Genomic DNA, 13,720 nt, shown 5'->3' on the forward strand with positions numbered 1-13,720 from the left:
TACACGACGTTATAAAAGATCACTGAATGCAAACATCACATTTCAAACAACATAAGGGAGCTAACGAGATAGATACTTTCCAATTTGCAATTTGTTTACAAAAAAAAAAAAAAAAATCATTACAATACAACTAGACAAATTCGATTTTGTCCATATACATCTGACTGAACAAATGAATTTCTACATGTAATTAATTACTGAAACAAAACTCACAATCTACAACTGAAAATAATAAGCTTTCTTTTTGCAGTCACGGTTTCTAGACACGAACCGGCAAACCGAAATTCTGGAAAGATCTTATCCGTCCATCGGATCCGGCCGTCACGATGACAGTGCCCCACGAGCGGCAAGAACCAAGAACTCCCTCGCAGGATGTCTTCGAACCCTTACGGTCGGATCTAGGCATCAGTGACCCTGACGGAGCATTTACGGCAGAATGGCGGATTGTATAAGGCGGAAACCGGTTGAGTTCAGAAACTTGCTTCGGCGTTCATGGATGCTAAGCGGGTTCCTGTTCCATATGTCAGAGCCGAGAACACCTGAGAATCCATCCCTAACCCCGTTTACCGGATCCAAATCCGAGAACATTAAAGATAAACCCAAGTTAAACGTACGATTATCATTTGACGACAATTATGTACTCTGTTAATTAAATGCAGATGCTTAGTAAATCGAATTTTGTCCAATGATTTATCCGTCGAATGATGTGGATTTAGTAAATTGAATTCTGCTAGTGGGCCTTAATGCCAATCTCGATTCAGTATATACAGGCCTGTGGATCGCATCGGAAAACTCAAAGATTTCCGAGATTAACGCCGAGTTGCGCATATTATATTGTTAAATGTTGCACTAGTCAGAGCAGAGGCACGAGGCTACTTTAACGTGGCATCACACTGTTGGTTTAATGACTGAAGTGACAGGTTGGGCTGTTGACCAGTTGACGACTGCTGCTCCTGTCCTGTCCTGTTGGGTCTATTCTTAATACTCGTTTGGTCGGATCAGATCGCCATAGTTGAAGAAGAAGAAGAAGAGCTGCTTCTGCTGGGTTCCGAGGAAAGTAAGGCACTTATCATTTCCCCCTCCAGTTCTCCGTCGAAAACCCTTCTTGGGTTCTCGTCTTCTGTTGTTGAGATTTTTCTGCACATATTTCTATATATCGATGCTCCGGTTAGGCTATAGTGCTGTGGATATATATATCACTGAATCGCGTTCGTATGCTTGTTGTTATGGTTGAGAGAAAGAGATGTGCACAAGGACTACGTCGAAGTTAATAGATCTGAGTTTTGTTTATGGTATCTCTTTTTCCTTTTGATGTTAGAGATCGATAGGAGAGTCAAGCCATGGCCGACGGAGTTGTCTCGTTCGGAGTTCAAAAGCTGTGGGATCTGCTGGTTCGGGAATCCGAACGGTTTTCGGGGATCCACGAACGAGCTACCGAGTTACGAGATGAAGTGGGACGGTTGAAGGGCTTTCTTAAAGATGCAGACGCCAAGAAACACGCAAGCAAAAGGGTGAGGAACTGTTTGGATGAGATAAATGAGATTGTCTATGATGTGGAGGATGTTATTGAAGCCTTTCTTCTCAAAGAAGCGTCTGTGGATGAGAAGGGGATCGTAGAGCGTCTCACTAAGTTTACTCGCAACCCGATGAATCGCAGAAATGTTGATTCTCAGATCAAATGCATAACTGCCAGAATCTCCAGGGTGATGGAGAGTATGCAAAGACTTGGCATCCAATATATCGTCGACAATGGAACTCCTCCAGAGCCTTTATCCGAAAGATTAAGGGACGCTCGACAAACGTTTCCTAACGAATCCGAAAGTGATCTTGTGGGGCTGGAGCATAGCATCCAAGAACTAATGGGAAGTTTGGCGGAGAATGACAATATCAGAATGGTTGCTATATGCGGGATGGGTGGTATCGGGAAAACCACTCTAGCTAGACAGGTTTTTCACCATGACACGGTGCGGAGTCGTTTTGACAAGCTTGCGTGGGTGTGTGTTTCAAAACAATGTAGGCGAAAGTACGTTTGGCAGGAGATCTTGTTGAATCTTAGAGCAAAAGAAGAGGAACAGAGAATCCGGCAAATGTCAGAAGAGCGACTCCAGGATGAGCTCTTCGAAATGCTTGAAACCAGTAAATGCTTGATCGTCCTCGACGACATATGGAGTAAGGAAGATTGGGACCTTCTAAAGCCGGCTTTTACACGAAAACCAGGTAACCTTTTAATTTATTTTTAAAGAGATTAACATATTAATTGGAGAACAGGATCAAGGTAATTGTCCATTCAAGCCTTTGTACGATTAAAATTCTTTTACATGTTTGAATAGGTTTCATATTCTTCCTCATCAGCATGAACCTTAAGTTCTTCTTCCTCCTTGTGATTCTTTGGCAGGTACTAAGATCTTACTCACATCTCGGAATGAGGACGTTGCTTCATATGCAGATCCGAGATGTAAAATTTTTAGACCAAGACGCTTAACTCACGAAGAGAGTCGGGAACTGTTACAGCATATCGCAATTTCCGGAAGAGACGATATTGGTAAGTTGTCATTCTTAAAAACATATAAATCGAAAGTTTTTGTACCTTTGGAAGCTATGGTGTTTTCATATACACAGGGAAATAATCGGCAATTCAGTTTTAAATGTTTTTGGTGAAATACTAACTGTAAGGTGTTGTGTTTGTGGTTGTGTGAAGAGTTTGAGATGGATGAAGTGGAAGACGAGGTTGGCAAAATGATAAAACGCTGCGGAGGATTACCGTTGGCTGTCAAAACGCTAGGAGGGTTGTTATCCTCCAAACGCACATTATCCGAGTGGAAAAGGGTACATGATAGCATCGGATCTCAAATCATAAGAGGAATCAGTCCTGACCAAAAAGTGAATCAAGCGTTCCAAGTGTTGTCTTTGAGCTACGAAGATTTGTCCGTGCGTCTGAAGCACTGCTTTCTTTACCTCGCCCATTTTCCGGAAGATGAAGAGATACGTACAGAAGTATTGTTCAAATATTGGGTTGCGGAGGGAATAGTAGAAATCTCGTCAGAGGGCAATAGTAGCATCCTGGATGCCGCAGAAGGCTACCTCGAGGAGCTTGTGAGGAGGAATATGGTCTTAGTCTCTCGTAGAGATTATGTGAGCTCAAGAATCACCATGATTCGTGTGCATGATGTGATGCGAGATGTGTGTTTGTGGATAGCCAAGGAAGAGAACTTCCTTGAAGTTGTCTCTGCTGAAGCTCTTATCAAGAATGGCAATGCCTCGTCTCAGATACCCGCATGTAGGCCTCGCAGGCTTGCCGTACATTTGGATATAGATGATGAAGGACCAATAACATTTCACCAAATGCAAATAAGAAACCCAAAGGTAAGATCTCTTTTGTGCATCAATCAAAGGTACGACACTCATTGGAATTCAGCTCTGAGCTTTGGAGGTTTACGGTCGCTCAGGGTGTTAGATCTTGGTAGAGTTGAATTTCAAGGAGGGAAGCTACCAAAGAGCATCGGAAAGCTCATTCTCTTGCGGTACTTGAGCTTATATGAGACTAATTTGACAGAGGTACCATCCTCTCTTGGGAATCTGACATTGCTGGTCTTTTTGGAATTGGGGAGTTCATCCCAAAGAATTCATGTGCCCAATGTTTTGAGGAGGATGAAGGATCTGAGTTACCTTAGGTTGCCTACGAAACTCAGTGACGAGACAAAGCTGGAAATGGATAGCCTGGTAAAGTTGGAGACCTTGTACAACTTCTCAACGAAGCATTGCAGAGTGGAGGACCTTCTCCATATGACAAACCTTAGACAGTTTCATATCAATGTCCACGGAACATCGGATGAAGATATGCTGCCGTTATCTCTCAGAGACATGCCGAAACTTGTGGAGGACTTTGGGGTGATACAGCAGGTTGGGAGCCCTGTTAAAGTCGATGTAGGAGGACTCGTTTCAGGGTTCGCACATCTCCAGCGGCTACTTTTGAGTTCTATAATGATGGTGAAGTTACCAGACAAACTCCAGTTTGCTCCCAACCTGGCGTCTATAGTGTTATGGGGTTGCGAAATAGAGGAGGACCCGATACCCTTTCTCGAGAAGATGCCTAGCTTGAAGGAAGTTGATTTAATGTTGAATAGTTTCGCATCGAGGAAGATGGTCTGTTCGAGACACGGGTTCCCTCAACTGCGTTATCTAAAGATATCGTGGCAACATAACCTAGAAGAGTGGGTTGTGGAAGACGGGTCCATGCCTCGTCTTCGTCGTCTGCAGATCCAACGTTGCGCGAAGCTGGAGAGGTTGCCCGATGGACTGAGATGCATCTCCGCTCTGAAGGAACTGGAGATAGTACTGATGAAGAAGGAATTCAAGGAGAGGTTGGTTGAAGGGGGAGAAGATCATCACAAGGTCCATCATATCCCTTCCGTCACATTTCGCCATTGCGACTAGTAGTGATAGCCTTTTTGTGCGTTTATCAATATGTGTCGACAACGAGATACTTTCCAATTTGCAATTTGTGTATATAAAAAAAAATATCATTACAATACAATTAGACAAATTCGATTTTGTCTGTATACATTTGACTGAACAAACGAATCTCTACATGTAATTAATTACTGAAACAAAACTCACGATCTACAACTGGAAACAACAAGCTTTCTTGCCTGTCACGATATCTAGACTCGAACAGGCAAGCCGAAATTCTGGTACGATCTTATCCGTCCATCGGATCCGGCCGTCACGATGACAGTGCCCCACGAACGGCAAGAACCAAGAACTTCCTCGCAGGATGTCTTCGAACCCTTATGTTCGGATCTAGGCACCGGTGACCCTGATGGAAGATTCTCCTCAGGCCAAGTCGCGGAGCATTTGGAAAAAGATTCCGGCAATGGCATGCTCTGAGATCTCGAGCAAACGCCCGTCTGAGAGAGTTTCCGAGAGATCAAGGACGCAAAGACACTCGGGAAAGAGAAGTTCCCGTGGTTGGCGACATTAGGCCAGAGAAGAGCTGCAGACGCGTTTTCAGAGACGAAACACTCGAAAGGATTACCGTTTCTCTTGCGGGGAAGTGGAGAGTCCGAGATTTCGTGGTTCCACATATGCACAATGGAGCCATCACCGACATGAACAATGTTTTTCCCATCAGATGCAAAAGATGCAGAGGACATCCGAATTCCTGAACTGTATGAACCTGAAGACAATACCCAGAGATCATCAAAAGTCGGGGGCTTTTTTTTTTGGGCAAAACTGGTAGAGGTAAGACAAGAACCTAGCTTAAGCTTACCTCCGAATTTGCGAATCACATCAACACCACGTATGATTCGAACTTGTGAATCAGCAGAAGTGACCAATACAATCGATTGATCGATGGGAGAGAACTGCAAGTTTCAAAACGCATTCATTCAACATAACATTACTCAGGAACGAAGAAATTCCTCGTCAAGAAAGAACTTTTGTAGTACCTGAAAACCCGTGATCCTGTTGAGCAATGACTTCTTCTTGCGTCGAAAGCAAACTCGGGTATAAAGTGACAAAAGGTTATCTGAACCACGCAAAAAATATCGGTTAGATTACCCGCAGAAGCAACCGGCCAGTGAAGTTCCTTGGAATCTATTCTATAGAGTTGTATGGAAAACAAGATTTAAGGTACCTGCAGCAGTGTAGAAATGACAGTTGCCGCTTATAGTTCCAATGACTCCACCCTGCGTAAAAACTTAAACTCCATGACCATTCATCCTCGTAAATCTTGTTTCCGAAGTTCTTTTTCAAAAACCAAAGAAGGGCATCTTACAATACCTTTCCATCGGGTTTATAAGAAACGGCAGTAACAATTTCATGGACATCTGTCCAATCCACGACTTGACGACGGGCGACATCCCATACACGTATTTTACCATCTATGGAACCACTGATGAAGTAATTATCATCCGTGGGGTTGAATTCCACACAGGTGACTGTATATGAGTAACAGAAACTGAGGGCTAAAACACGATTCTTCCTCGGACCGTATGCAGATAGCAATGCAAGAATTTAATTTAAGGAAATACCATAGTCGTTGTGAGGAAAGGTCTTTAGACATTGGTCATACCCGACTTGCCACAAACAGACGGTTTTATCGACAGATGATGAGAGGATATGCTGCAACAGTCATAAACAGAAGTTGTGATAAACCGAACAAGAACCCTAACCAGAAAAAGGAAAATGATGAAGATCGTCTCGTACCATGTTCTTAGACCAAGAGATGGCCAACACTTCACCACAGTGACCTCTGAACTCGTGAATCGGGTTTTCCCTGATTCTAAAAATATTCTCAGGAAAGATGACAAATTTATAATCCGGCATTTTCCCAGAGCTCTTCAGCTTTACCTTTTTATCTTTACAAGATCGAACTTGAGCTATTTCCGAAAGACTATCATTAGCAGTAAAGTACATATACGAAGGATCTGAATCGTTAGTTTCAAAATCCCGGGATCTATCGCACTCTAGGATCTGCCAAACGCGAACAATCCCGTCCTCACCAGCTGTAGCGAGATAGCACCCGTTAGGACTGAACTTCATGGCCGATATTGGGCCGTCATGACCCTTCAAGTCCTGTTCAGCATAAAGAGCAGAGAACTCCTTTACTTGCTTACGATGAACATGGACTTTAACCGGATGTTCCTTATGTCTAGCAGTTTGACAACACTCACTAACGCTTGTTCCTACCATCGGGTAAACGCAGGCCGTGACACCTAATCTCTTTAACCACCCTTTTCTCTTCCTACCTGCTTCCGAGCTTCGAATCACTTTCTGGAAATCTCTTCGAATTGGCATTACTCGATGGGCCGGACGAGAGATACCGAGATTTCTCTCAAACTCCTCGATTGTGAACAGTCGATTGGAACTTAACTCATGCAGTTTACGAAAACTACCATCTTGACAGATTCCATCGACAATGAACTCTGTTCCATCATCCAAGTTCTTGATCCTTAAAACGAGATTATCCTCCATAGCTCTATCCATCGACTCCCTAGAGTCTGATGTCAGGGAAGACTGACTCGTCGACAACCTCTCGCTGAAACAGGACGATGCTAATAAAGTTCCACTACGATCCGTCATTCTGTCGTAACTGGGATTGTCACCATGATCCTCCTCTTCTCTGCCATCCAGGCTTAAACCCATTGAGTTCAGAAACTTGTTTCGGCGTTCATGGATGCTAAGCGGGTTCCTGATCCATATATCAAAGCCAAGAACACTTGAGAATGAATCCCTAATCTCGTTTTCCAGATCCAAATCCTCCGATCCGGAATCCGAGACTGAGGTGATATCCTCTCGGGTATCGAAGAATTGATCTTCTTCCTCGCTTAAGCTCCCCATCAGCAAGTTGACGACGACGACGAAGCTTCAACCCATCTCTACACATCCATCAAGCAGAATTCCCCACCAGCCAAGAACCCTAGGCAATACTCAGAATTCCCTGCAGGGATAACTCAAACATCGAAACTACGGGGATTCAGACCCAGAAACCAGAGCAGAGAAAACAAAACAGATTCGGACAACCCACGAGCCGAAAACTTTTGATTCGAACAGAACCCGGAAAGGAAACGTGAGATTACAAGCAACAAAACCTAGATTGTGAAACACCTGATGCAATAGAATAGTACAAAGTGTTGCGGCTACTCAGACGAAGACGATACTAAATTCAAGTGTGAAATTCAGGATTTTGAGGACCTGGGTTTTGCGTGAAGACTCCGTCGAATCTGAAAAACGGACCATTCGTCATCTAGCCGCCATGGGGACTTCTCGGGTGCTTCAGCTTCTACACGCAAGATCCAATTTTTTTTTTCCTGCCCTCTGCCAAAGGACCATTTTTTTTTTTGCACTATTTCGTCACTTTTTTCCCAAGGAAAAAATTAAACAATTATTTATAATCAGATTCATACCATGGGATCCAAATATTTTTCATGATCCTACGCAGGTAAATTACATCAGATTACTACCTAATATAATACTATCCTGTTATACAGTCAACTCAAAAAATATAAATTACAGACTCTTTATTTTAAATATCACTGCCGGTGAGATGAGATCCGATTTCTTTCTATATATTATTTATTTCTGTTATGAACAAGTGAATTCTATTTTTTCACATTCCACCACCCAATCGCCCAAAGAATATGAGTAAATAAAATTATGAACACTTAAAAACAAATAAATTCCAGTACAAATTGCCAGTGGGTATGAGTTTGCTTTGAATAAAAAAACATGAAGACCTGGCTCTAATTTAAAAAAAAACATATATTTAAAGGATATTATGATTTTATGGAGTTGCATTATTGTCATATGTAGAACATGAATGGCTGGGGGATAAAGGAAACTCGTGGCCCGAGTAGACAAGAAAAATAATGCGCAATTAGTGGCTTCAAAATAAAATTCGTGCGAGGGCCGAGAATTATTTAAACCTGTCCAATCCAATAATAGAATACACATGAAATCGATTCCCAATTTCCGTGGCTGCAAATTTTTAAATCAAGCGTATAGAGAATAACGGATAAAAAAAATATATATTCGAGGATACGGTCTATTGGGCTTAAGAGGAGGGTAATTAATGGGCCCAATAAAAATATGGGCCAATTAATGTGTTGGGCCTACTTTAATTGTAGACGGGCTGGACCGAGCAAGCTAAGAATATTAATGGGACACGTGTCGGATTGTGAGCAGATGAATGAAAACGGCAAGCGAGGTGAAGCTAGAACAGCGAAACGACACGCGAGATACCACAGAGAATAAGATTCGGGGAAGAAGGACAGGTGTCAACATCAAGAAAGATCAGAGACCGAAGAAAAAGCAAAATCTAATTCACAACCGATGTGGGGCCCATCTCCCCCGTCTTTTTGTCGTTTCCTGTCGGCCCCTCCCCCTCAATCTTTTCAAATTTTTCCTCTTAATTAAGCTCTGAAACTAATCATCTCGTAATAGAACAAACAACATTAACTGCTATGTGTAATTTTTTTCTCACATGTAAACCAGTGTACATGTACACAAAAATACTTTATATAACTACGGTATATATAACTGAAATGTTTAATACTTTTATAACTACGAACAAAGCTTTTTTACTAATTAATTTTTAGTAATATTGAACTCATTATTATGCATATTATGCGGAATTGGTATATGTTCGGATGGACAAAACACGTGATTTAATATTTTTTCAGAGTAATGATGAATTATTAAAAAAATATATATTGATGGTGCGACGAGGATCCATTGGTTTAGGCATGGTTGGCCTCGATTTTCCAAATACTTTCGTTCCTTTTTCAATTTTGTTTGGTTATCTTTAATAATCTGATTAATGCGACATTGGTTATGTTATAGCTTTACCAATTTAAATCCAATCATAATAACTTTAGACATGTGTGATGCAATGGTCCTTTTAGCTTTTGGGGAAAGTAAGAGCCCAAAAGAGACGACAAGGGGATGAATATTATCTCCACCCCCGCCCTTTAATTTGTTTTTTTTAATCCAGATATTAGGAAGAGCCAAGTTTTCACTGCAACGCTGTAAAAAAAATGTTCATATACTATATAGTCCACAAACATTAATTTACGCCTGTCAAAAAACTTGATTAACCTATGTATATATATCCACCGTATTATCTCATATAACTAATAAGCCCATCATGTATGTAGTGTAGATACGATTCGAGGGATCATATACGAAGAGATAATATCCGATGAAGAAACGGGAGGCTAAGTAAGAATAGAATACAACTCATAATTCCACTCACAATATGTGCATCATGACACACATACGGTGGTAATAATATTATAAAAAGACCACAAATTAATTCCTTGCACGAAATTTTCAAATCCTCGAAAATATATAAAATAACTACAAGAGTCAAAAACAACACACCCCGCTTTTGCTTTTGTGTGTTTCTTCTTATTAAAAAAAATATTCATTTTAAATATTTTTTTATCTTCTTCTTCGTTTGATTTTTTTTTTTTGTCGATCATCCATAAAGTGAAAGCCAACGCATTACGAGCCATCGCTCAGGAAAAAAACTGTCTCAAAAAACATTCTCTCTTTGCCTTTTCTCCCTATCTCTCTCTCTCTCTTTCTCAGCCACCATCTCTCCCTCTCTCTCTCTCTCTCTCTCTCTCTCTCTCTCTCTCTGGCTTTCTCTTTGTCGGAATTCATGGACGCTACGAAGTGGACGCAGGTGCGTAAAAGGGCTTCGTTTTGCCGTATCTGTTTGTTTCTTCTTCCCTTTTTTATCTCTGCCTTTCTCCTATCTCAGTGACTTTTTCCATGACAAAATATCACATACTCTATATTCGCATATATATTTATTATTGTGTGGATCGAGATGCAGATATATGGATATGAATCTAGCTAACTCTTGTGATGCGCCTCTATATGCGTGTGGGCATGGATAGTAGACAGCTATCTAGGCTTATTTACACATGTTTCCATGAGTATTCGCATGGGAAAATTCATCTTTTTTTTTTCCAAGTTTATGGAAGAAAGAGATGAGATACAAGCTTTTTCCCCGGCTTTTTATGTGATCAGTTGTAAATTGGAACGGATGAAGAAAAAAAATTTATTTACCCTTTTGTTTTCTTGGTGTTCATGTAACACCTCTTTTACATTTTTTTTTTGTTTCTTCTTTTTCTCTAGTTTTCTCTTTCACCAAATCCAAAAGATGTAGATGGAGCCCGAAGAAACCCTAATACGTCCTTAATCAGTGTTATGTGCACTTTTTCGTGGCTTTTGATGCACAATATATATAATTGTGTGCATGTTTAGGTTTGCTCTTTTCAAATTTTCACTTGGTTTATATAGATTTTGGAGATTTGACTGGTCCAAGTATAAGCTCAAATTCGAATTCATGGGTGGGTTTGACATTTTTTGCCCTTTAAATTACCCCATGAGTGAATTTGTACATATGGATTTGTTAACCTAATTATCAAGTTAAATCATCTTAATTTGTAGGGTTTTCAAGAACTAACAAACGTCAAACCCATGGAGCAAATTATTCCAGATAATACCGCACAACGTACATGCACTACAAGCGCAAGGCCCAATGGCATTATCTTCAACACCAACAACGCCGGCCCCGGTGGCGGCGGCGGCGGAGGAAGTGGAAACGGCGCCGCCTCGGCGGAGAGGAAAGCAAGACCGCATGAGAAACTGAACTGCCCGAGATGTAACTCAACAAACACCAAGTTTTGTTACTACAACAACTACAGTCTGACACAACCAAGGTACTTCTGCAAAGGTTGTCGAAGGTACTGGACCGAAGGTGGTTCACTTCGAAACGTCCCTGTCGGAGGAAGCTCGAGGAAGAACAAGAGAACTTCGTCGTCGATCCTCAAAACGCCATCCTCGTCATCTTCTCTTGGTCTGACCAGAAAGTTACCAGATCCAAACCCACCGATTCTCTTCTCGGGCCAAAACCCTAATTCGACGTCGATTATACAACCAAAAGGGTCATCTCAAGATCTCAACTTGTTGTCTTTCCCTGTCATGCAAGACGGCCATCATCATCATCATCATTACAACATGTCTCAGTTTCTTCAAATGCCCAAGATCGAGAACAGCATTACTCAACCAAACCCGAATTCTTCTTCGCCTTCTCTGTATGTGTCATCGTCTCCTGTTTCAGCTCTCGAGCTTCTGAGAACGGGAGTTTCGTCAAGAGGGTTCAACGCGTTCATGCCTGGTTCCATGATCGATTCGAACGCAGTTCTTTACTCCTCCTCAGGGTTTCCGACAATGGCGGATTACAAGCCAAATAAAAACCTCCTTTTTGCAGGAGAGATCGGACACAACAATAGTGGTAACAACAGGTCCAATGAAGAAAATGAGAATGTAAACGGATCAGGTAGGGTTTTGTTTCCGTTTGCGGAGATGAAAGAGCTCTCGAGCACAACGACACAAGAAGTTGATGAGAACGATCATCACCAGAAGAGTCAAGCCAATTCAAGCGCTAATGCTTATTGGAGTGGAATGTTCAGTACAACAGGAGGACCTTCGTGGTGAAGGAATGATAACAAACGTTAAGAAACAAAAAATGGAGATTATGAAGTTAGCTTTCTTCTTTCTTTTCTTTCTTGTTAACCCATCTCTTTCCTTTCATGATCTTTTTCTCACATGGTGTACTTTAGTTAAAGCTGTCGGAACTAGCTAACAGATAGTCCTCTCTCTCTCTCTCTCTCTTCCTTTTTTTGGGGGTTTTTTTATTTTTCCTTCGTAGTGGGTTTGATATGGTTATTTGGGTTGGTTCATTTGGGTTGCTTAGTGTATATCGTATGCTTTTTTTTATTTTTGTTCAGGAATTTGATGGATAGAAGAAAACATGAATACTAGGCTCTGTGGAACAATATATGTATTCATGAATTCTTCTATCCACATAAATGTTTGCATAATGTATTCATCCCTTATTCTCTATTCTCCATTCCCATGATCGAATTTGAAAAATTCGCATATTTTCTTTTCATTTGTCGTAATACGGATCACAAAAGAGGGTTGAGCCCCATACGAGAATGTTAAACTTGACTAATTAATATTCAAATTCGTTTTAGAATCGTTACAAGGAAAACAAAAATAGCATATTTTTTCTCCGCATTTGACCGACATTAATCCCACATACGGTAATGATTATCGAATCCCAACGCATCGCATGAGGCAAGTGATATAATAAAAGTTTTCATCTTTTATTCAAAAACGTGCAATCGTAAAATAGTGTAACGAGCATTCGGTGAAGTAATAGATAGTTACGGAGACAGCTTTTTGTTTCTTAATGCATATGGCTTTTGACTTGTGTGCTCGTGCGTTATTATTGTCTATCATGAAATCTTTTTACTCCTCCCTCTTCGGTAACTTTTTTTTTTTTTTGCGAAAATGCGTTTGTATATGTTAATTAGCGCAATATAAGCAAAATATTGTATATATGATTCTATCACTCCAAATAAAATAAGCGAACCTTCTATTTCATGTTTTATTTTCCTTTCCTTTCATTTGATTTGATAGAACTTTTTAAGACATGATTTACAGAACACCAAATCATAAATTTTGTTGACTATCCTAAGGTTATTTTCGTTCAATATTTAAATAATGTCGATGAGCAAGAAATTACGTACCGTGTTTAGTTATAGAGGATAGCACAGGAAAATGCCATCATTATTATGAAAATCATTTGCTATTATTATTTTACAAAAGCAGACCCGCCGGGCCACCGCATGGTTTTCCTTTGAATGATCATTATTACTACCACACTCCACTAGATATTTTTATTTCAAAAAACGTACGGCCATCTACCTAATCTCACTGTTATTATGTATAAACAAACCCCATAGAAATAGTTGTAAAGCACATGTAACACGAATCAGCAGATAACCCGCACATATTTCACATCCCTTGTCGTCGTTTGAATATAATTTAGATAAGAAAAAGTTTATTGTAGTAATTAATGTTGTGAAATAGACGTGAAATTTGAAAAACGAGATGCAATATATGAATGGGTTCGAAGATTCTTATAAAAAACAATTAACATGATGCAGTTATATTAGTAAAAAATGTGACGGAATAAAATGATTTAAAAAGACGTGAGAGAGGATTAGTTAATGGCTTGAAATGCGGAATCAGATGCCATTTTCATTGTGCCTGCCAACCAAACATGGGTTTTCCTTTAATGGTTTGGACCGTTATTTAAATAATGTACATGGACAGTCTCGAGGGGGGGGGGGGG

General features: G+C 40.6%; 3 protein-coding genes across 4 annotated transcripts; 2 read left to right on the top strand and 1 right to left on the bottom strand.

Annotated features, from left to right (window-relative positions):
- The first annotated feature begins 896 nt into the window (after positions 1–896).
- LOC104817381 (probable disease resistance RPP8-like protein 2) lies at positions 897–4,460 on the top strand. The gene is made up of 4 exons (XM_010546556.2): positions 897–1,057; positions 1,319–2,217; positions 2,396–2,542; positions 2,699–4,460. The coding sequence occupies exons 2-4, from the start codon at positions 1,341–1,343 to the stop codon at positions 4,432–4,434; spliced, it is 2,760 nt and encodes a 919-aa protein (XP_010544858.1). The 5' UTR covers positions 897–1,057; positions 1,319–1,340; the 3' UTR covers positions 4,435–4,460.
- Positions 4,461–4,506: 46 nt separating this feature from the next.
- LOC104817380 lies at positions 4,507–7,862 on the bottom strand. Of its 2 annotated transcripts, none has more exons than XM_010546554.1 (8): positions 7,696–7,862; positions 6,208–7,441; positions 6,033–6,123; positions 5,782–5,939; positions 5,636–5,687; positions 5,448–5,527; positions 5,270–5,363; positions 4,507–5,176 (listed from the first exon to the last, which is right to left on the bottom strand). In XM_010546554.1, exons 2-8 carry the CDS (start codon positions 7,339–7,341, stop codon positions 4,662–4,664), a joined length of 2,124 nt encoding a protein of 707 aa, XP_010544856.1. In that variant the 5' UTR covers positions 7,342–7,441; positions 7,696–7,862; the 3' UTR covers positions 4,507–4,661. The 2 variants fall into 2 exon arrangements, with proteins under 2 accessions (XP_010544856.1, XP_010544857.1); XM_010546555.1 differs by having other exon boundaries at positions 6,208–7,467.
- A 2,206-nt stretch (positions 7,863–10,068) lies between these two features.
- On the top strand, positions 10,069–12,420 carry LOC104817382 (dof zinc finger protein DOF2.5). Its single transcript, XM_010546557.2, has 2 exons — positions 10,069–10,189; positions 10,963–12,420. The coding sequence occupies exons 1-2, from the start codon at positions 10,166–10,168 to the stop codon at positions 12,010–12,012; spliced, it is 1,074 nt and encodes a 357-aa protein (XP_010544859.1). The 5' UTR covers positions 10,069–10,165; the 3' UTR covers positions 12,013–12,420.
- Positions 12,421–13,720: the final 1,300 nt, after the last annotated feature.

Source organism: Tarenaya hassleriana, unplaced genomic scaffold (genome assembly GCF_000463585.1).
Source record: "Tarenaya hassleriana unplaced genomic scaffold, ASM46358v1 Cleome27, whole genome shotgun sequence".
NCBI classification, from domain to species: Eukaryota; Viridiplantae; Streptophyta; class Magnoliopsida; order Brassicales; family Cleomaceae; genus Tarenaya; species Tarenaya hassleriana.